At 45.5% G+C, this 22,352-nt stretch overlaps 1 protein-coding gene across 4 annotated transcripts in view; it reads left to right on the forward strand.

Annotated features, from left to right (window-relative positions):
* Positions 1-17,607, forward strand: part of LOC133351120 (guanine nucleotide-binding protein G(I)/G(S)/G(T) subunit beta-1) — a 30,419-nt gene extending 12,812 nt beyond the window's left edge. For 3 of the 4 annotated variants that reach the window (XM_061566083.1, XM_061566082.1, XM_061566084.1), the window contains 8 exons: positions 4,375-4,413; positions 4,634-4,740; positions 4,944-5,007; positions 6,566-6,728; positions 8,802-8,868; positions 9,281-9,482; positions 10,196-10,445; positions 11,058-17,607. In XM_061566083.1, coding sequence (XP_061422067.1) covers positions 4,375-4,413; positions 4,634-4,740; positions 4,944-5,007; positions 6,566-6,728; positions 8,802-8,868; positions 9,281-9,482; positions 10,196-10,445; positions 11,058-11,164 — 999 coding nt within the window. In that variant the 3' untranslated portion in view covers positions 11,165-17,607. The remainder of the gene's footprint in view (positions 1-4,374; positions 4,414-4,633; positions 4,741-4,943; positions 5,008-6,565; positions 6,729-8,801; positions 8,869-9,280; positions 9,483-10,195; positions 10,446-11,057) is intronic. The other variant, XM_061566085.1, reaches the window with a different exon arrangement.
* Positions 17,608-22,352: the final 4,745 nt, after the last annotated feature.

The raw sequence follows: 22,352 nt of genomic DNA on the forward strand, positions 1-22,352 counted from the left end.
GGACACAGCATTACCTGTTAAACATGTCCTAAGATGAACCCCACCAACTGGCCTCCAAGCAGGCAGATTACAACTATGAATGTCGCTTTGTGTGGCTGATATTATGGTTCTTGGTGTCTAAGCGTAGAACCCAACGCTGCATTGTAAAACGTACGTTTAGAGGAAAGTTTCCCGCATGCTTACAAATATTAATTTCACATTGTCATGCAACCAGTGATCTGTGCATATGAACGAATGGACTGGTTCCGCCTGCACTGTATGCAGTGCCTTAACAGTGCTGACCATAGCATAGCTGCTAAAATCTTGAGGTTTGAGGTAACCAGCTTTTAACTCCACATGATGACTGTTTTCTCTTCGTCTGATACTACCAGCCAAACGGTCGAATATTTTTCTTAACATTCAGCAATTTTCCTTCGGGCCGCAAAACGCGCTGCAGATTAGACTTATGAGGGCAGGCACAAACTGATGGCCGGGGCACAAAGTGTCTACCCCCACCATCAGGTATGTATTTATTTAGAACTTTTTTCACACCATACCTAGCCAACCGTGCTAATCATCACCCTTCCCTACCGCCTACCCATAAATCTCACACTTTCTACATCTGTGGATGAGTTGCAGTTGAGGCTATAGCCATCTTAGATATGAGTCAAACAATTGGATTTTATTAACACATATAGAGCCTCAAATAATCAAGAAACCTCATGGATAATCGGGTCATCTCAGGTTTTGTTTAACCTTTTCATCAATTGGTGTGGTTCAAAGCCACACACAGCCTCTTAAAATGTATTTCATATGGTTTGGCATCGCATGTGCCCATATCTGATAATCGGCAGTGTTTAGCAGGGGTCGTGTCTTTTGTAGCGCACGCCTCCAGTGCGTCACTGTTCCAGCCAAAGGTCATGTCAGGTGACGCAAGCGTGCAGTAACGGTGGTGGATTAGCTGGTGCATTCCACAGCCGCGGCGCCACGCACGCAGGTGCGATACACAGTAGTTGTCGATCAATTAAGTGTATCCCTAGTCGTGAGTCCTACAGCTAACAGTCTAATTGCGGTGTGAGTAGCACTTGCGAACAGTACATTGCAAGTACTGAAGCACTCACGATTGCCATACGGCTGTTGATGGCCTGCACACGTAGCAGCGAGTACCCCTCGGTGAGCGTATGAGAGCATTATAGCTCCAATCACGGGCCGTGCTCAGACCAGGCGGCGACTGGCCGCAATTTTTTTCTGGAGCGGCTTTTGATTTTTCAGGGCTACTCTATCAACCGCTAGTCATGGTGATGTTATTGCCGAGGACCGGGCATCACTCGGTCGTGTGGCCAGTGGCCGTGGACGTAGGCTCGGCTGATCTTTGAGAGCGTCACGGGCAGGAGCCATGTTAGCACGGTAGGTGACATCTTCGCTGTGTGCGAAGTGATGGATGCAACTGGTGGTGGAGGTGCTTGCCAGCCATTCGGGGACAAGGGTTTTGTTGCTGGGGCAGCTTCTGTTTGGGAAGAAGCGGGCGATGACATGGAGTCAACACAAGCCTCATCCAGAGACTTCTCTTGGACCATGATGGCCTAACTGGAGTGACAGGGCAGTTCTGCCCTTGGAGGCCACGATGGTTTTGACCAGACAGCAAGGCGTTTGCCCCAGACTCGGCACACTGCTAGAGTAGTGTCGGCTTCTGAAGACGATAATGTATTCCTAGAAACGACCTGTCGGCACGTTTGCTTGCATCCACGTGCTGTCGGAGGTCAATTCCACACATCCAGCGTTTCACTGCGGAAATGTCAACCTCTGAAGATGACGTCACTGGCCGAGACCAGTACATCTTCCAGGAGCCCTGAATGCAGCAGGATAAACATCAGCTTTCATGCAAAATGGATGTTTTCACAAGACCGTGTGCTGAGATGCAGGATCAGGTGCAAGCTCAAGCTCGCTGAACCGGAACAATCTCAGCCGATGGATGGCAGAGCCATTCGTCTTCACCAGGAATCTACCGTCAAGGAATACATTGCTTCCGCTTCCAGAGTCTCTGAAGAAACATCCGCTGAGAGTAGGCTAAATCAGCAGGGGCTCCTTCGACCATGGGGCAGCCTTACGCACTGGATGAGGCGGACCCTAAAGCTTTCGCTTCGATCCCATGCGTGAATGCGATAGTGGTAGCGAAGGAGCTCCTAGGTCACCTTTTTCTACAGGAGGAAAGCTCCCAGGTCCTGCCAGACATAACAGACAGGACATTGGGCAAATATCAAGAAAGGTCGTCAGCTGCAGCTTCGGAAGCCACGTCTGGAAGTAAGGCGAAAGACAAGCTCAAATGGCCTCGGTGCAGAGTTAACGCAAACCACTTCAGCATACGGGCAATTAGCATCGACAATGCCAAGGAGAGTGGCTGGTTCCCCCCCCACCATCTTAAGGCGGGTCAGGATGCGTGCATTGATGGCTTTACTACCACGTTTCCACAAGCCTGGGTGTACACGACATCAGACGCTCGAGTTAAATCAGTCATGGAACAGGGCTACAAGCTGGACTTCCAAGATATCCTTAGTTTCTTTGCATTCAAACCTTGACCTGTGCCGGAGGGATCCGTAGCTTGTTCAGGTGGTCATACGGGAAATTTCACAGCTTCTAAACATCCAAGCTTATCGATATGTGGCTACCAGTTAACGAGGTGTGGTGAGGTTTATTTCCAGATGTATTGGGGTCAGAAAAAAAACCTCCGGACAATCCTGGATGAAAGAAGACTGAATATCTGCCTCACGAGAAGCACTTTAAGATGGTTGCATCAGGAACTCCCCCAATGCCTATAGGATATCTACCTACACATGGCTATGCACCTGTGGTACTTCCAGTACCTGCGGTTTTACGCCCTCTGACAACAGAGCACTGTGCGGTGCCATTCGCCCTGGCCAAGGGCATTCAACAAGGTTCCCGTTGCTTTGGTTGCATCGTTAAGAGAGGTATGCACATTTATCCCTATCTGGACGATCTGATTGGAGCATCCTCGCGTCCCAAACTCCAGCCAGGGCTGCTTGAGAACTCGGTAAATACCACCTCGTTTCTGAAATTTAGACGGACGATGTTTGTACGCCTCTTGCAGACAAAATGCGTTGTTCATCGGCGAACAGGCTCCAGAGCTGCAAACCATTATTAACTGGACACCTTGGCTTTGCAGGACGCCAACTTCGGGATCAGTTTTGTCTACTGCCATCTAAGGAGTGGCCTATCCCTCCTCCAGGTAGCATCTCTGATATGATTGCTAAATGTTCAGCATAACATTGGACCGGTAGTCAACAGTATTGGATGAAGAGAACTTTTTTTTACCTCGGTAAGAACTCAGTTTTTCTAGTCCAAAATGCTAGCCACTGGTCCTTGTGATCACTGTTAGAGTTTGTCAAGGTTCATCTTTTGATGAAGAGTAAGTGACCAGGTTTAGTCCTGTTTGTCCTTGGTTGTGTCCGTGGAAAGGGTGTTGATGTTTTTGGTATAGCCGCCTACCGTGGGAGTATGCTTTGCTCTCAGTCATGAGGCTTATGGGTCGGGGGTGGAGAAGTCTTATCTGCAGTGTTCCATAGCCTGAAAGGAATTGCTGAATGTTAAGAAACACATTCCTGCGGAGGGAGTTGGTAAGAACGTTGGGTTGCTCGGTCAATGGCCAGGGTCAACGGCGGCGTGGTGTATTCCGCAAATATGCCCGACTGTGAGGGTGGGCACAAGCCGGCGTGAGTAGGTTAAACGTTGAGTTTTTTTATAAGGGCACCACGGTGGTGACCGGCCCCACCCCTCCCACGCCCCACCCCTCCCCACCCAGCCCCTCTCCACTCAGCCCTTCCCTCCCCACCCAGCCCCTCCCTCCCCACCCAGCCCTTCCCCACCCTCCCCTCTCCACCCAGCCTCACCCCTCCCATTTTTTGATGCACGACGGACGGACACAATAATCCTCTGTGGGCTGGTGGAACCAGGAGGTTCCTACCAGTATTACATTGGTCCATTTGCCGGCAGTATGGACTAGAGCAGGGGTCAGCAACCTCCGGCTCTGCAGCCGCATGCAGCTCTTTAACTGCTTCGTGATGTTATTCAAATGCAATGTGGCTCTTGAAATATTGAGTTTTTTTACCGATTTCGAAAAAAATTGTTGCTGTTGTTGTTTGGTTGCTGACCTGGACTGGAGAAACGAAGTTTTTTTTTTTACCAAGATACAGAACCTCGTGTATTTTATAGAATTGTTGCTTTAGTAGTTGAAATTAAGATGAGCCTTTGCAGATGTAGTTATCTCCAGTCCTTGATCAGACCATTGTGCCTTCACCCCATCGACAATGCAATTTATGGTTGTGTATTTGTGTCTGTCATGCTGTCTGATAACTGTCTATATGTATGTTTGCATTATAGGATGCACGCAAGGCCTGCAAAGATGCTACCCTATTGCAGGTAAGGCCATTACTGGTCTTTCTTTGGTGCAGGTGATATTGCGTCGTGGCCAGTGCCTGATATTTCAGATTCACAGTTAAAATCCTATCGGTGTGGGTTTTGTGACCACAAAAGTGTCAAGGTGTGTACATGCAAGCAGTAAGTGGAGGAGATCAATATGAAGCATTAGCAGGTGCAATGAGGTTGTCATCTGACCCTACCGTTCTCTTTTTCTGTCCAGGTGACATCAAATCTTGACTCGGTGGGGCGCATCCAGATGCGAACACGCCGGACCCTTAGGGGTCACCTGGCTAAGATCTATGCCATGCACTGGGGTACAGACTCCCGGTGAGATTGCGCATGCACGCACACCAACAGCAGCACGCAGAAAAGCACGTTTTATTGCACGTTAAGATTTGGGTCATTTTTGATGGGGAGATGTGTATTATTGAGTCTACTGGCCACAGACCCATGCCATTCCAGTCTTAATTGGCAACATAGAGAGATTGATTTGTTTTAAAGTGTTGATTATGATTTTCGATTGTCTGCAGGCTGTTGGTCAGTGCTTCTCAAGATGGAAAACTAATAATCTGGGACAGCTATACCACCAACAAGGTATGTGCACATGTTGTACATTTTATACAGATACTTCAGTTGCATCTGCATTTAGACACTTTAAACCCAAATTGTTTAGTGTTTGATGCTCCTCAGCTTGTGCCTATTGTCATTAAATTGAGAGTTAAGGAGCAGAAGGCTTTGGGTATCGCTTTGGGGATGTGGATAAGAGGACTAATGTTATCTAAGCACAGCCTGCACTCCTGATATCCTAGGTTGTGGGCAACCACTCATGATTAAATTAACTGACTTCTCAGTTTTACTCAGTTGGATGTCTCAGCCCAGTTTCCAATTACTTTATTTCCAGTTTTGAGGACAATGTTTGTTTGATTGTCATGTGACTCTCCACTGTGGCAGGGCATGTGAGAAGGTGAACACCACCCCTAGTGTATACATGAGAAAATTGGAAGAATCACAAATGGAATCCTGCTTTCTGCAAGTGGAATCTATATGCAGGGTGGCAAAAAGTCAGGACACATAGGTTTATTTAATTTATGTTAACACTGGCATTAAACTTTTAAATTGCTTATCAAGTTAATTTTATATATTTTTAGCTATTTGTCCTTTTCAGATGACATTTACAAATGGAAAGAAAATTGACAACTATTGACTGTTCACAGATTACATCTGTACACCTGTAACTTAAAAAAAGTCCTAAATTAATTTCAAAAGATAATTCATGCACACATTAATGTTAATGGGTGTCAGTTTGAATATTGATTTAAACAAATTAAATAACCCTATGTGATTTGTTGAATTAATTATAACTCTACATGTCCTGGCTTTTGGACCACCTTATTTATAAAAACACAGTTAAGAAATAGCTGGGTGGCTCCCAGAGGGTAATGGTAATTTCATTCCATTGAGCTAGTGAGCTGAGGACCTGTTTTTAAGTCCTGAGGCTTTACCAAATATAACTTTTCATAAATAGCATGTGTTGTTGGATTCCACTTATTGATTTCTGTGAAAACTAAAATACAAATGTAAAAAAACTTGATTTGAAGCTTTCTTGACTGCAGGAATTACTCTTTGGTTCTTTCGGTAAAGTCACAAATGTAAAAGTTAGGTTTTTGCACTTAAATCGACCTTGAATAGCCCTTAGGGCTTATCTTGTCCAGCAACATAGTTAATGTACGATCTAAACAGCAGAAAAGTGTCTTTAATGTTTTCGCACTATAGTAGAGCGTTAGACCATTAGCTTTGTAATGTGTGGATAACCGTAACTCTCGTAGCTGATCCACTACGTACACAACTTTAGTATAAAGTTCGTGCTGTTCGGGACTTGGCCTATAGAAAATGGGCCAAAACGATCAAAGAGCAGCCCAAAACTTGGAGACAAAAACCAGAAAAAAAGTACTTTGCAAACATGAAAACATGCTTTACCTTTACAGGTACCAATCAGTTTCCATGCTGCTAACAGAAATACTTCCAAAGACAAAAAAAGCATGTTGGAAAGTGTTGCAGCGTCCCTGCGTATGCATAATATTTCCCGATTTTATTTTGCGACGGGCACTGACACGCATCCGTCCTCCGATGACCCCCCTGGGTGTCTGTCCAGGTGCACGCAATTCCCCTGCGCTCGTCCTGGGTGATGACATGCGCGTACGCGCCCTCCGGCAGCTACGTGGCGTGCGGCGGCCTCGACAACATCTGCTCCATCTACAACCTCAAGACTCGTGAGGGGAACGTGAGGGTTAGTCGCGAATTGCCCGGCCACACAGGTAAGAAGAATCCAGGGCTTTTCTTGCGTTGTCCTGGTAGGTACGCTAAAGAAAATGTAGGGGGGAAAAAAGCGTTCACTTTGTAGAACAGGTCTGCCTTCTCGACAGACCTGTTCTACACCTGAAGATGGCTGCTTGCGTTGTGGCCGAAACGTCGTGAGAATTATTTTATTATGTTTTATTTTTATAATTTTATTATTTTCCTTTTACGTGACTTTACCGAAAGAACCAAGAAGATGAATCCCTGCAGTCACGAAAGCTTTAAATCGAAAAAAGTTCACTTTGTAATTAAGTACCTAGAAGAGATGGCTTAGCAATTTGAGATTAATCTCATAAATGAAAATGAGGCCGAAATGAGACATTTCGGTTGATCTTGAGGGAACATTTTGGATTTGTGTGATATTTTACTGTCACCGGAAGTGACGTCACTGCCATAAAACAGTTTGTATTAATGTTTGTTTTATGAAACGTTAAATAAAATGTATATAATTAACATTGAAACTGACTAAAAAGTCATGCATTTGGTGAATACGCAATGTAGGTTAAAATAATACATTTAATCCAGAAATACAAAATTAACTCCAGAATTGGGCATACAAATCTGAAAATCCAGCTGATATTTTAAATTGAATACTCTTCATCCCTTGTACCAAGGCCAAGGATGTGTATCCCTGGCCATCCAGACCTTGTTTAAAGCTTCATTATAACACTTATTGACACCACTGAAACGTTATTCATGCTTTTTAATACACCAATGTAGTGCATCACTGTCTCGTTATGATATATACCTGACAATAAATGTTACGCTTCTTATTAACAAAGATTTAAACTCGTGCTGGACTGCTCCGCACCAAACAGCATTAAACATCTAAATGGTAATATCGGTTGTTTGGATCACATGTTTTTATTAAAAGTAGTTCCTCTGCTAACGCATCAGGTAATATTCATCATCGTTTAATATTTATGGTGTGCCTCCCTTGCCATATATCTTGAGGTACTAGAGCAAAGAGGTACTTGAGATAATTACTAGTAAGTGATTGCAGACCAAAAGCAATGTTCAAAAACATGGAAATGAGAGAAGAAAAGATTGTCTTTAGTTTTTTCCCACAACTGATGAATTCATAATATTTATGGGTAAGTAGTTGCGCAACTTTGGTATTCAAACACCAATGTGACCCCCCTATGAAATTAAGTTTTCATTTTACTTACAGTCGTTGATTACCCTGTTCATCAGTGTGCTCACTATGGAGCCAGTTTGTGTCCCGGTGTCAACAGTTTGATAATCCTTGTTTACCCAGAAATCTTTGTGGAATCCTGAAGCATGGTTTCAGCTAAAATGTGGATATTAAAACTCCAAAAAACAGCTGGCTCTTAACGTTTGCATATGGACAAGTCTGCTTGTCCCAGACTAACATATTTCAGGCTTTTTAATGAAAAAAGAACTTTGAAATCACAGACATACTCTGGTGAGGTCATTTGTCTGAAGTATCAGTGTAGCAAGTTGGTGGCCACCAAAGACTGCACAACCCCATCCAATTAGATTTTTGCTTTATTCAGCATATTTGTATGTTTTGATGACTACACAATATTTAATTTATTTGCTGTGACATGTCTTTTGTTGAACATGTTTGAGAGTGTACTATCTATTGCGGATTAGAGGCTGTGGAAGAGATCTCAGAAGTTATTCCGTAACATTGTGTTTCACAAAAACTAGTCTCTCTAGGTGATGCCCCGCTCTGCAATTTCGATGTACAACATTACTTTGACACCGCAATGTGTGCAAGGCATACCAACAGGATTAGTTTTAACAGGCCACACTGCTGATGACAATCACAATGCAAATATTTCTCTGGTTAAGCAAATGTTGATGGACACATTGGGCCCGAAAGACCATAGACTCAAGGACCAATATGTAATTTTAATTGTTAGTTGTGAAACACATCCATGTCTCATTATGCTAAAGAAAATCAACTTTGATCTGCCTTGGTGAGACGAAAGCAAGTCGGTTTAACGGATTTTATTCAATTGCTATGTAATTTTGTGTTGATTAATTGTATTTGTTTTGTAACTTAGGATACTTGTCCTGCTGCCGTTTCCTGGATGACAATCAAATCATCACCAGCTCTGGGGACACAACCTGGTAAATCGAATCCTTGCTGCACATCCACCCTCTCCTTATCTTTCTCCTTGTTCAAACAAACTTTGTGTATACAGCACTGATTACTAGCTTGATCGCATCCCTTGTAGCACTCAAAAGGCCGCGCGCTGCCACACCAACTCTTGCTGTGTCTTTTGTAAAAGGATGATCGTTTTATAGTTTGAAGATAATTCAAAATGGGCATGCATTGAGTGCCGTCACCCTCTGTCTTTGATTCTCTATAAATTGACGTTTGACCTCGTGTCTTAAGGGTTTCAAAATTGAGATGACGCAAGCTAGGTTTTGTTTGCACGTTGCGGAGGCATGACAACGAATCTTCGTTTGCATATGCGCGTGTGTTACAACATGCCTCAAGCATTGCTTCCTCTTACTCCCCCCCCCTGTCCTCACATAGCGCTCTGTGGGACATTGAGACGGCGCAACAGACGACCACATTCACTGGGCACACGGGTGACGTCATGAGCCTGTCACTGGCGCCCGACTCGCGCACCTTTGTGTCGGGCGCGTGCGACGCCTCGGCCAAGCTGTGGGACGTACGCGATGGCATGTGTCGCCAGACCTTCACAGGCCACGAGTCCGACATCAACGCAGTCTGCGTGAGTGGAGGCAGCCCATCTGGTGGACAGAGGGATCCGTTACCATGCACACGCTGCAGTGTTCGGGGGGAACAAGTGATACTAATTTGCGCATCTGTCGGCAGACGAAATGCACACATCTCCTGTCGTCTCTGGGACTAGCTTTACATTCCATTCATGTGTTTGACTTGGGTCTTCTTGGTGTTGGACTTGGTAGCTGTTGCACCCCATGTTACGGGCCCAGTTTCATCACGTGTCTTTTTACTGTTGCCATGTTCATCTTAGTTTGTTCCTGTCCGTTGTACAGCACCTAGAGATGCCGTGGTATACACAAGGGTGTCGAGGTTCCAATTGTTTTCTGGATTTCCAGGGTATAGCCATACATTAAGTCGATTAATATGCATCTGTACGTTGGTTGTGGGTTTTTTTCCTAACTGTTTAAACACTTATTAGTGGAGATGGCCAAACATCTCAATATAGTACCACAAAGCTGGGTTCCTGTTTATCTGTGGTTCCTGGTGCTTCCGTGGAAAACCCTTTGCACGTAAAAATTATACAGCGTTTTGAGATGCAATTTGCAAGAATGATGCCGTATACATTTTAAAATAATTTAAAGTGCGTTACACACAAATCTTCATCCATTTTCGTTCGTGCGAGTGTAGTCAATTTAGGATGCCCCAGCCCTGTTTAATACCGTCGCTCTGCCTCGTTGTCTGCCACTGTGCGCCTTGCAGTTCTTCCCGAACGGCAACGCGTTTGCGACAGGTTCAGATGACGCCACGTGCCGGCTCTTTGACCTGCGCGCCGACCAGGAGCTCATGCTGTACTCGCACGACAACATCATCTGCGGCATCACCTCCGTGGCCTTCTCGAAGAGCGGCCGCCTGCTGCTCGCCGGCTACGACGACTTCAACTGCAACGTGTGGGACACCCTGAAGGGGGAGCGCGCCGGTACGTGCGAGCCAGGGGCCGCTCTGCTCGCAGGTGCGCAGAGCGCGCTTGCGTATGCGCGCAATGGGTGTTGGCTGCATGCGTGTACCGTGACGGTGACGTGTTTTGTCGTTGACCGTGGCACGTATTTGCGTGGCTTTCGTTGTATTCTGTCTGGTGATATTTCCGCGTCATGGTTAGTGATGTTGATTCACACTTTGAGTGCCTGAATATTAGAGTAGGTGTTATTGTTTGGCTACATTCTGATCCTCTTGATCTGCTAGAAGAATTTAATGAGCAAAATGTTGTTTGAAAAGTATTTATTGAAACACTCATTGAGATGATAATTGTTAGCCCACCCGAGCAAGCAAATGGAATGAGTACTGCCATAAAAAAGACCATGTCCATGTTTGAGTGTAACACCAGATATATTTTCCTGCTACAGTCATGCTTTGGCTATTACACTATTGCATAATACTGACCAACGACCAAGTATAATATAAACACATCTAGTGCCAATTTAGATTTGAGGAGATCTATATTTGTAGTTGTGTTGCCACACCCACTGACACAAGTGAAATCAGAATGAGGGAGTTGCGTGTTGTTGGCTCTTTGCTTGCTCTGGTGCCGGTGCTGATGGGAGAGCGGTGCTGGTTGTGTTTGCAGGCGTCCTCGCGGGGCACGACAACCGCGTGAGCTGCCTGGGTGTGACAGACGACGGCATGGCTGTCGCCACCGGCTCCTGGGACAGCTTCCTCAAGATCTGGAATTAGTGCAGCGGCGGCGGCGGCAGCAGCAGCAGCAAGGAGGCCGGGCCGGGCCCAACCACGCTACCATTGGAGAAGGGGAGGGCAGGGCAAAACCACTTGGCCATGAGGGGCCAGGACGAGGGGGGGGTGGGCGGGGGAGGTGGGGAGTGAGGAAGCTGGGGTTGTGGTACATGGGCGGGTGGGATAGGGGTGGGCAAAATGCCTCTGTAGCAGAGCAGAGGAAGGACGTGGAAGCAAAATAAAAAAAATAATGCGTGCAGGAGGTGGGTGGGCCGGGTGTGCTTGTGGGAGTGTGGCAGAAAGGGTGACGGCTTGCAGGGGTCATAGCACAACAGCACCCGCACGGAGGCATGCGAGGGGTGGAGGGTTACTTGACGGGTGTGATAATGAAACAAACAAAAAAAAGATCATGGTCAAAAAAAAGTGTTGCGTTGTCTGCCAGCTCACAAGTAATGTGCCGTAGAAATTGAAAAGGCACGTGTTGGGCGCGATTGCAGTGGTTAACTGGTCCGATTTAACTCTTGCGACAAACAAGCATGACGTCTGCCGTTCAGTTAAAATCAACATCCTCCAGTAAGAGTAAAAAAAAACCTCTTTCTACAATGTTATTTTTTTCTGATGATATTTTGCACCGGTAGGTGACCGACTTAGCTTTATGTATGGCATGTGCAGGATTCGTATTCTTTGGCTTTTTTCTGGTCAAATACTGTTCCCCCACCGATCCAGTCTTCAAATTTGTTATTAACGTTGCCAGAGTAGCGCCGACAGCTGTGGTGATGCCCCTCGTGAGCCCCATTGCCTCTTGACTAACATTTATACAGTCATCCAACATTGTTATCTGCAGATATTCTTTAAAGTAATGGGTAATATTGACAATGTTTGCTGCCTTGAGCATTTTAAATCACAGTATATTTTGTCCCCACCTTACACGTTCCTCTTCAAGTGCAGTATTTTTAGAGAGAGAAAACGAGCCTCCACGCTGCATATTTCTCATCAATACTGTTCACGGGCACAAAGCTTAAAAGCTATATAATGTTTTGTTTTCTCCTGTTCGGCCAGTGTTGTGTGTTTGAGCCAATTATGAGCGCACTGCACCTCTGATGTCGCACGGCCGTTTCACAAAATTAAGTCGGTCTTTCTGTTGTAGATAATTTTGTACACTAGGTTAATGCAATTGTTACTCCCGTTCGTTTCAGTTTGCCCTGGTGCCCAACGGTAGTTTTGCCCCCCCCACCCCGACCTCTCGCAACTCGTCAATGGCTGTTTACTTGCAGACCTGGGTAGGAGGGAATCCCATGAAACAGACCTACCTCCTGTAGCACGCACACCCGGTCCGCTGTTCTCCCCCCACACTGTGCCCTGACCGCCTCCCCCCCGAACACACACCGGCCGACTCACTCCCAAATCATGTAAAAAAAAAAAAATCTGCTTTCTCGATCTTTGAATTGTCACCCAAGACTTCGATCATTTTTATTATTGTCATTAAAACTGTCATTTACTGTTAATATTAATATTAATGATAATATTGTTGTTGCTAGCGTTTTTTATTTTATTCAGTGGCCAATGGAGGGGGGGGGGGGGGTAGTGTCGTGAATGGTTGAGGCACGGCACCGCTTGCAGCACTTTTCACTCTTCCGGCTTTCTGAGGGCCTGCCAAATACCACGCTCATCGGGGTCTGCACGGTGGCCCGCTCCCATGCAGCAGCACCGCCAAGTCACGCGTGGCTTAAAGTTATTTAATTATTATTTCCCCTCCCCCCTCCCTCGCCTTGAAATTATGAAGTTGGTCATGGAGGGGAAAGGGGATCCATGGAGCTTGCCACCCCAAACTTAATGTTGCATTCGTTTAAACACGATTCTATTAACATTCGGAAATTTTCATGAACATTGATTAGGTATTAAGCATGGAAGTTATCAACGTTTTTCGTTTTCTAATTTTATCGTGAGCTTGATAACGGTAACCATTATGAATTTATATAAATACAGTATATATTTTTCGTTTTCCTTAAAATTTCTAGACTTTTTTTGCCTGTAAGCGTTCGTGCTGTTGGTAGGTAATGTCATGGCTTAGAGCGCAACGCATCCGACGCATTAAAATGATCTTATTCGAGTGAAACCATCACTATGTACATAAACAGCACTACGTCCACAATATACCCGACCTCCTGCCTCCACCATCATGTGTATGCTATGAAAATGTATTCGCTCAAAGGCTTTTCTTTATGTTCTCGAAACTAAGAGTTTTTTTTGTTTTTAATTTTATGTCGTTTTTGCTAAGATTGTGTGGGTTCGCTGTGATTTCCACTATCGGAACATCGGGTGCCAGAGTTGAAGGGCGCAGTGCAACAGTGTTAGTAGTAGTAGGCACCTTCGTTTGCTTATCGGTTGTCACTTTTGAATTAGTGCACGCTTTAAGGATAAGCTGGCCAAACCCAAGATTTTGCACATGGCCTCTAGCCAAAGCACAAGGCCAGTCTCTAGTATTTATGCTCGTGCCTCCACCCAACCCCATGTCTGGTGGGGAGTGAAGGGCATAGGGTGGCCTTGGGAGATGTATAGGGGCCGAGGAGATATGGGTTAGTGGTAAAGGTCCAGGGTGCATTGGGTTAGCATTGAAAGCTCGGCATTTGTGGATATAACCGAAGAGTTTAATTTACAGATCAATTAGGCAGTCGTAAAAATGTTCCATTGCAGGTGTGATGTGTTATAATTTGCATCTGATTAGATCAATGCTTTGTCAAGATTAACAATCGGCAGACTAACTTTTTTTAATATTTCCTAACATTTTGTTCTGCAGGATTTTTAATGCAAAGGGCAGTTTGAAAGGATAAAATTACGTAAATAAAAAAGCCATGTATCGTGTGGTGGCCGGCATTAAAAAGCCAGTGGGTCACCACTTGATAGATTTTTTTTGGTGCAAAGGCTGGAGGGGTGAGGAAAGTTGGAGGGGGGGTGGCGTGCCCCGCTACCTCCCCACACGTGTGCTGCGCTTCCTGGACAGGCAGCTATGAGAGTCAGTGGGGGGGGGGGGGGGGAGGCTTTGGTAGGGAAGACTCATGAGAAGGCTTATTGAGGAGTTGGAGAGCATCGCAAAGTATTTAAACCTCACTCCCTGAAGCACATTTTCCTAAATTGTAAGAACGGAAAGCATCGGTGGTTGCCGACCCGCCGTGGTCGTTTTGGATTGAACTTCAGAGGGGGAATTTTTTGCAGACATAGGCCGGGCCCCTTTTCCCCTACCCCCCATCATTTCATTATTTTCATTTTGTTTAAATTATACTTGGCCATCATGAACGCCAGAGCATTGGGAAGCGAGATGTATTATTGTTTTCTTAAAATAGATTTTTTTGGAATTTAGTGTTGCAACGCCTAGACGTCCAGATTAGTGTCATATCACGAAATCGCCCTCCAACTTGGCACCTCCGATGATTTTAGGAGTATTTGTTGATTTTGTGTGGACGTTTGTGCGTGCGTGCGAGGTGTGAGAATTTGTCATGATTTTTTTTCAGTTTTTGTGGAACTGCAGTAAACACAACTCTGTGGCATGTACAAAACGGTGGCCGTGTCTGCTCGTGCTGAATGAGTACATGCATTGTGACGTATTATTGTCAGTGGGTGGTGGGGGGGAAAACAAAGATGTTCTTTTGACGACGTGTTCTATATACACACGTGGAGGGGGGGATGGATTTCGAAGTGGAAAATGAGCTTACAAGTGACACGTGGATGGCTTGGCTTCATGTCGAGTCTGACATTTCGGTAACCCCCAGAACCTTAAAATCCGAAGAGTAGTTTGCAACCCTAAATAGTATTTAATGATCACACTTTGGAACCAGAAATGAGTGTTGCATTGAATAGCAATTTAAAACTCGCCATGCTGTCATTTTGCAATTCATGTACCAAGGTGTGACCACGTGAAAGATCAATTCAGCTTTTGTTATTTGAAGCAAAACTAGTGAAATTGACATGTTTCCTGAGTGGATTTTTGAGATGAGATGTTTGGGGTGCGGTTGAGTTTTCTGTGCGATGCACGCCTTCAGTACAGTGTAATTTATGATGATTTTTAAAATATTTTTGTTGTAAAGTTCCCCCCCCCCCAATTCTCTGCACTCGCCATGAGTAGGGTACGCAGTATACCGTGTATTAATGACATTCCCTTCCATTTTTAGCAAAAAGCTTACGGTTATTATTACTGTAATTAAGTTCATGTTCGTTTCATCATTGTAACAGCCAACTAATCACCCACCCCCTCCTCCTCTCCTTCACCCGTTTGTGTGTGAGTGTATCTGTATAGTGCATGGAAAAAAATTTGAACGAATGTCTTTAAGAATCTTTGTTTTACTAGGATGAATATACGTGGATAATGGTAAATAAAAACTATACAAAAAAATACAAAAAATTATAACAATAATAAGCTCGTTTTTCCGGCAATGGAGAGAGCGAACTGAGATTTATTAACTTAGCCGTACAAACGTTTTGAGTTTTTTTGTTGTCCATTCTTCTGGTGCTTTATGCTTCGGGAGAGAAGGTGCTTTGACGCAAACGAGTGAAGCACTCCCCGCAATGGAGCCTCCTAATTCTCCGTCGAATTCAATGTCAAACCCCGGTGCCCCACCGAGTGGGAGATGCGAGGTCGGATCGAATGTGGGAACACGGTAACGCAGTCTCGCAGTACACATTGTCCGAAATTACAAATGTAATCGCTAACGACAACGGTCAAACCACGCAACCGTGCTGCAACACTGGTGGGGGTTGGGGTGGTGGTGGGGATTTGGGGCCATCTTGCCTCGCTGATGAGTCCCCACGAGGGCGGTGAAACAAACTGCCCGTGTATCCCACGCTGCGCGGACCTGCTCAGAACACATTTAATAATATAACTGTCAACTGTAGTGCTGTCATTCCTATGAATACTATATTATTTCTAAACTATTAAGTATTAACGTTGGGGGGAGGGGGGGCGGGGGGGGGTTTGGGAGGAGGGTTATTTTCTGTTGTGTTAAGCTGGAGCAGCGCGGGGACGTCTTGGCGTGCGTGGATGTTGAGTAATTTTAATCTGCCGACTCCCCACCACCACGTGCGCGCCTTTGTGGCCTACAGTGTGGCCACGAAAACGATTAATCTTGCCGGCCTGTAGACGCGTCTCGCTCCGACGCGAGGTGCTCTCTCTTTAGTAAGATTAATCACGAATACTACTACTAATACAGCGGTAATGATGCCTCCTTGAGGCGTGCGGCGCTCGGGTTTGGCCGCTTGCGTCGTTCACCGCTCTCGTTTAAGAGCGGACCGCCAGACCCACGGGTTCATATTTGTCGTTTCACACGCAAGTCGCTCTGCGTTGAGGGGGTCCGCTTATCGCAGTGTTTCTCCCATTTCTACCCCGTAACCCCCCCCCCTCCCCGTGTTCCTTTCATCACCCACAGTCACTCACCTTTCCACTCGCCCACAGCCCTGTTCCCAACCCCCCAGCCGACCACCATTGCACCTCCACCACCTCCCCTTTCACCGTCAGCTTGGTGTTATTTAAGACCACCGGGACCGACACGGCGCCGCGCTGAGAGCCTTGATTGTGCAAAAGACGACTAAACTTAACCTACAGATATCTACATTGTGTCTCTGAATCTTGCACATAGGCACGCGTGTTATATATTATACAACAAAAAAAGCCTTGGGTTAGACTCCGATGCGGCACCGTGCCTGCTGCCCGCGCTGCACGGGACGAACGCGAGTCGGTGTTGCATATCAATTGGTTGCTGCCGAGCACTCCCCACCGGCACTCGTGCAGCTGAAAGCGGAAATCCCTCGGAACACAGGGACGCATGCGGCCCAATTTGTATTTTGAGAGTGGAAGTGTGTTTCCCTGCTGCAACAGTGGGCGCTCGTTTGAGGTTTTTTTTTGAAGATGCAAAGCACGCGTGTGCAATGAGTGCAGGGGGGAAAAAAAACAACACTCATTGGATCCGAGAGCTCACGACGTAAACAAAAAATTCCACTCGACAACGGCTGTAGCCTGGTGAGAAAATGATCTTGAGCGAATTCGCGAGACGTTTCATCGATCTGTAGAACAAACCCCCAGAGTGCAAACACGACGAGTAAGCGACTTGTGGTGTGCAAAAAATTGCACAAATTTGTAGTCAGCAGAGAGACCGTGCAGCAGGGAAACACGCGCGCTCGGTAGGTCGTGCTGCGCCCGTGGGCTTCGGTGTTGGGGCTGCGTGCGCGTCGCACGCTCTCTCGAGAAATTTGGTAACGCGAAGGCGGTCGGGGGGGGGGGGGGACTCTGCTCGATGAGGGGGAAAGAAAAAAAAGCACCAAAGGAGCGCTGTGTGCGGGCCTGCGTCTTTCGACCCCCCTCCACTTAATGGTTCGATGTATACTCATTGCTGGTGGAGTGTGTCCTCTTCCTGTCTGAGGGTTAGGTCGACATACAGTAAACGACGTTACTAAAATAACAGACCCCCGTCGGGTGTGTGTTTGAGTGAGTGAGTGTGTGTTCGAGTGTGTGTGTGTTTGAGTGAGTGTGTGCTCGAGTGCGCGCGCGCATGTGAGGCGAGTGTGCCAGTGTATGAGATTGTGTGTGGGTACCGTACGAGTGTGCCAAGTATGGATGAGGAAGGGTTGGCGATTCGGTGCAGGCTGCGTTTGCATAACGTGATCGTGACTGCGCTTGGTCCACAGCATCAAGTGCTGTGGGATTGGACGCATTTGCAGAGGGCCGCTTTCGCCGGTAACATCGGTGTGAGGGCCGCCACACATTTAAAACCATTGTGATTGGCAGCAGCACGATGGGGGGGGGGGGGGGTGTTTCCACTTTTGTGTCGCGTCAGGGGTCGCCAGTGGCCTGTGGGACTTGCAATGAAGAATCTTGCTGTGGTGGGTTCCCCTTTATAACGGGGACAGCACTGATTTAACAATTACCAGAGCGATCTTCCACCTCTGTGCTGAGAAAGGGCCTGGCCAGGTTTGCTTAACATTTTTCCAAGCACACTGAGAAGCTTACGAGCCCAGGTTTTTGAGCTAAGCCAGGGACGTTCTTGCAAAGGCGCCATTCTGTCTGCTGCAGCAGAGGTAGGGAATTTTACTAGGGCCAACATCTACTTTATTCACCCAGTCAAGGCCTGTGATGCCATTTAGAGCCCAGGGGTTTTCTCTTTTTTATGGGCCCTGAATTTCTGCAAGGACCATGATGTTGGGCGTGGGTAAAGCTGTATGACCACGCGTCTAAGCCGAATTTTTCGGTCTTTCTGTAAAGCCACGTAGATATATCTAATAAAAAAAATAACATTATTTAACATGACATTTTAGTTTTTTATCTCTCTGTGGCTTTACCGAAAGACCCAATATGAATTCCTGCAGTCACGAAAGCTTTAAGTCAAGTCTAAGCATTTTTTAACATTTCCATGCGACACGGATACATTTTCTGCCCCCCCCCAGCACGAACACACTTTCGGACCGTGTAGTTTTAGAGGCTTACCAGAGCTGTACAATTGGTGTCTCAATCGTATACAAATATCAGGAAGCTGATCAATGCCTGGTTGAGGTCTAGGAATGGCTCCCTACTACGAAAATAGAATGATGTATGCTGGTCTGGTAATAGATGCTCATCCATTAGTCGGAAAATGTATTTCTGAATCTGGAGCTTGCCACGAAGAGGAGTGATTTTATAACACTTTGTAACACAATTTTTGTTCCTGGGTAGTAAGTGTTATTTCGTAATTGCTTATGCCTAAAAAGTATAGAAAATGGCTATTCCCCACAAACTTTGCTTTTGTGACCAGGACAGTGATATTTTTAAATGTACCTATTTTCAATGAGAAAACGGGCGAATTTGTGTATTTTCGTTCACAGAGTCTGAAAAAAATCATAAATCAAAATTTACATGTGTTTATACTAATGTAATACAAACATGACTACAAAAGATTTAGAATTGAGTAGTTTTTCGAGATTTACGATTATACTTTAAATAACTTTCACGAATCGGCCCCCAAATGTAGTCTCCCATCATGTTCTCGTTATACTGCCCTTGGTAGCAGTGTTCAATGTCCAGTATATCCTGCTGGAAGCGCTCGCCTTGCTCCTCCGAGTACGCTCCCATGTTCTTGAATTTATCAAGATGAGCATCAAGGATAAGGACTTTGAGGGACATCCTACAGCCCATTGTGCCGTAGTTCTTCACCAGAGTCTCAACAAGCTCCACATAGTTTTCCACCTTGTGATTGCCCAGGAAGCCATGAACCACTGCGACAAATCTGTCCCAAGCCGCTTTCTCCTTACTCGTGAGCTTCTTGGGGAATTCATTGCACTCTAGGATCTTCTTTATCTGTGGTCCAAAGAAGACACCAGCTTGACCTTTGCCTCAGACAGCTTAGGGAAGAAGTCTTGAAGGTACTTGAAGGCTGCTGACTCCTTATCTACAGCTCTGACAAGTTGTTTCATAAGGCCCAATTTGATGTGCAGTGGTGGCATCAGCACCTTTAGGGGGTCCACCAGTGGCTCCTACTTGACGTTGTTCCTCCCCACAGAGAACTCGGTCCGCTGTGGACAGTCCCACCTGTGGTAGTGCGCCTTGGTGTCCCTGCTGTCCCAAAGGCAAAGATAGCAGGGAAACTTGGTAAAACCGCCTTGGAGACCCATCAGGAATGCCACCATTTTAAAGTCTCTGATGACCTCCCAGCCGTACTCATCATAATTCAAGGCGTCCAGCAAGGTCTTGATTCTGTTGTGATTCTTTTTGAGGTGTACCGAGTGAGCCAGGGGAAGAGACGGGTACTTGTTACCATTATGGAGCAGCACGACTTTGAGGCTTCTTCATGGCTCTCTTTTCCCCTTTGAACCATCCTACAAAATAAATGTATTTCACCCATGACTAATATGTTAGAGATTCTCGCAACATTTTTCATATATGATATATATTTTTTCAATAACATTGAAAACTGTAAAACATTTAAAAAGACAACTTTTACAATTTTACAAATTTTAACAAATTGCATAACATAAAATTCCGTGCAACAATTGTCCATCTTACCTTCCAGAGTTTTTTGCATTGCTCGCAGGTGAAATGAGGTGTCCAGGGTTTGTCTTGATCCCCGACAGGCATGCCGACATATGCATTGTAGGTCTCACACATCTTAGCAGATGCTTCCACAGTACTTTTTCGCTCTTGTCTTGATACATTGGTCACAGACAGCAAAATGCGTCTGCCGGATGCTTGCAGCCTCTTGATGCCATCTCAGAAAAATGCAGATATGTATCCACTTAGACAGCTGGAACTAAACTGAATTGGTGGGTATCTACACTATGGGAACCTCATTTGCCAGTAAAAATATGATAATTGGTTCTTTACCCTTCTATCTGGCAACAAAACTGACACCTTTTTACAAGGAGTCATGTTTGCATAGACCGCAATACCTGCAGTCATAATACAAACTAAAGAACATAACTCTGATGTGTTTGTATTATGACTGCAGGTATTGTGGTCTATGCAAACATGACTCCTTGTAAAAAGGTGTCAGTTTTGTTGCCAGATAGAAGGGTAAAGAACCAATTATCATGAACTGGTGGGCTTAAGGCCCCTGTATTTATACTGTTTATATGACTGGAAATGTTCTAGAAGTTACTCCAAGTTTACTCAGCACTGAATCTATCTGGAATGTTCTGGAAAATAGGTAAATTTCAAAATATCACTGTCGTGGTCACAAAAGCAAAGTGTGTGGGGAATAATGGCCATTTTCTGTACCTTTGAGGCATAAGCAATTAGGAAATAACACTTACCACCCAGCAACAAAAAAAGATTTGTTACACAGTATAATCAACCCCACCAAAACGAGGATTCCCCGCCCCCCCTTTCCACGGGCTTGAAACATTCAGGAATGTAACCATTGTGTAAAGAGCTTGGATCATTGAAGTATGTATGGGAGCGTGTTTGAATGTGGGTGCAATAGCTGTTGAATAGTGTGGCGATTATCGCTCTTCGCTCCGAATTCGATTCCGCTCACAAACAATAATCGGCGGATATTTGAACTGTTCCTGGGCTCCTCCCCGAGGTCGATTTGTCGTCAGATGAGTATACGGTGCGGCAGAGGTCGCAACCGGGTACCCGATGCCCGTACCCTACCCGATACCCGGCTACCCGTACCCGGCCGGGTACAGGTGCTGGCCCACCCACCCCCTCGTTTGCCGTGCCGGGCTTCATAAGTACTCGCTAACAGCACTTGCCCCAATAATCTGTTACGGCTATACTGGGGGATCTGTCTTTTTGAATGTCGAGTTGCAACATGCGTGAATTCGTAAGGCTTAGCAAGTGCCTGTAAATTTGTGTTTTCAAGCGTAATATAGAGACTGGTACACAAGTGTGAGTTTCCATTACCGTAAGGAATTTGGGACACATTGATTTGCCATTGAACTCAAACAAGAGCCATTAGGTTTTTTTTTTCAAATTTGAAATATCGCTGAAGAGAAAATGTATACATCCATTTTGGAAGCAATGATTATGTTGTGGAAATAAGATTCCACGTAATGACAGTTTCATAACACGTGTCAATGATTGCACAAGGCAGCAGCAGTATAGTAGTAACCATTGAGACAATTTAGGATTGGAAATCAGATACTCAACTTACACGAATATATTTCTATTCGAATACGCTGGATTCATCCCATTCATTAGAAACCCAAAGTAGTAGACTTCCTAATACAGTATAAAGCTAGCGGCTCAGAATGTAGTGGCTGCTGTTCATAAAAACAAATGCTCATGCCGATAGAGGGCATGCAAGGCGCTTTGGGTTATTTAATACATTATAGCACAGACGCTGCCACCACGTACACTACGATGTTAAAACGTATCGGAAATAAATGGGTTCATTTTCACGAAGAAAGCTGACTGTGACCTCCGATTGGCACGGTTGGCTACGCACGGTGTGAAGGAAGTTCAACTTGCATACCACAGTCAATTTGGAGAAAAGGCATCGAACTACAGCCGGAGATTCATGGTCGAAAATAAATCTAAGAGATTTATGGAAATTGCTCAAGTATTCCTTAACCCAACAAATTATTTTGAAAAGCCCAGCTTGTAAAAGATTGTGAACAGGGTCTCCATTATCACGATGAACGGTTCGACCGGGCAACTGGCTTGTCAGTATATACCTGCATGATGCCGATCTAAAACCTTCAACTTTTTACAATTTTACCAGGTAAGGCCCAC

Source organism: Lethenteron reissneri, chromosome 36 (assembly GCF_015708825.2).
Source record: "Lethenteron reissneri isolate LAM-NWPU_2019-01 chromosome 36, ASM1570882v1, whole genome shotgun sequence".
NCBI lineage: Eukaryota > Metazoa > Chordata > Hyperoartia > Petromyzontiformes > Petromyzontidae > Lethenteron > Lethenteron reissneri.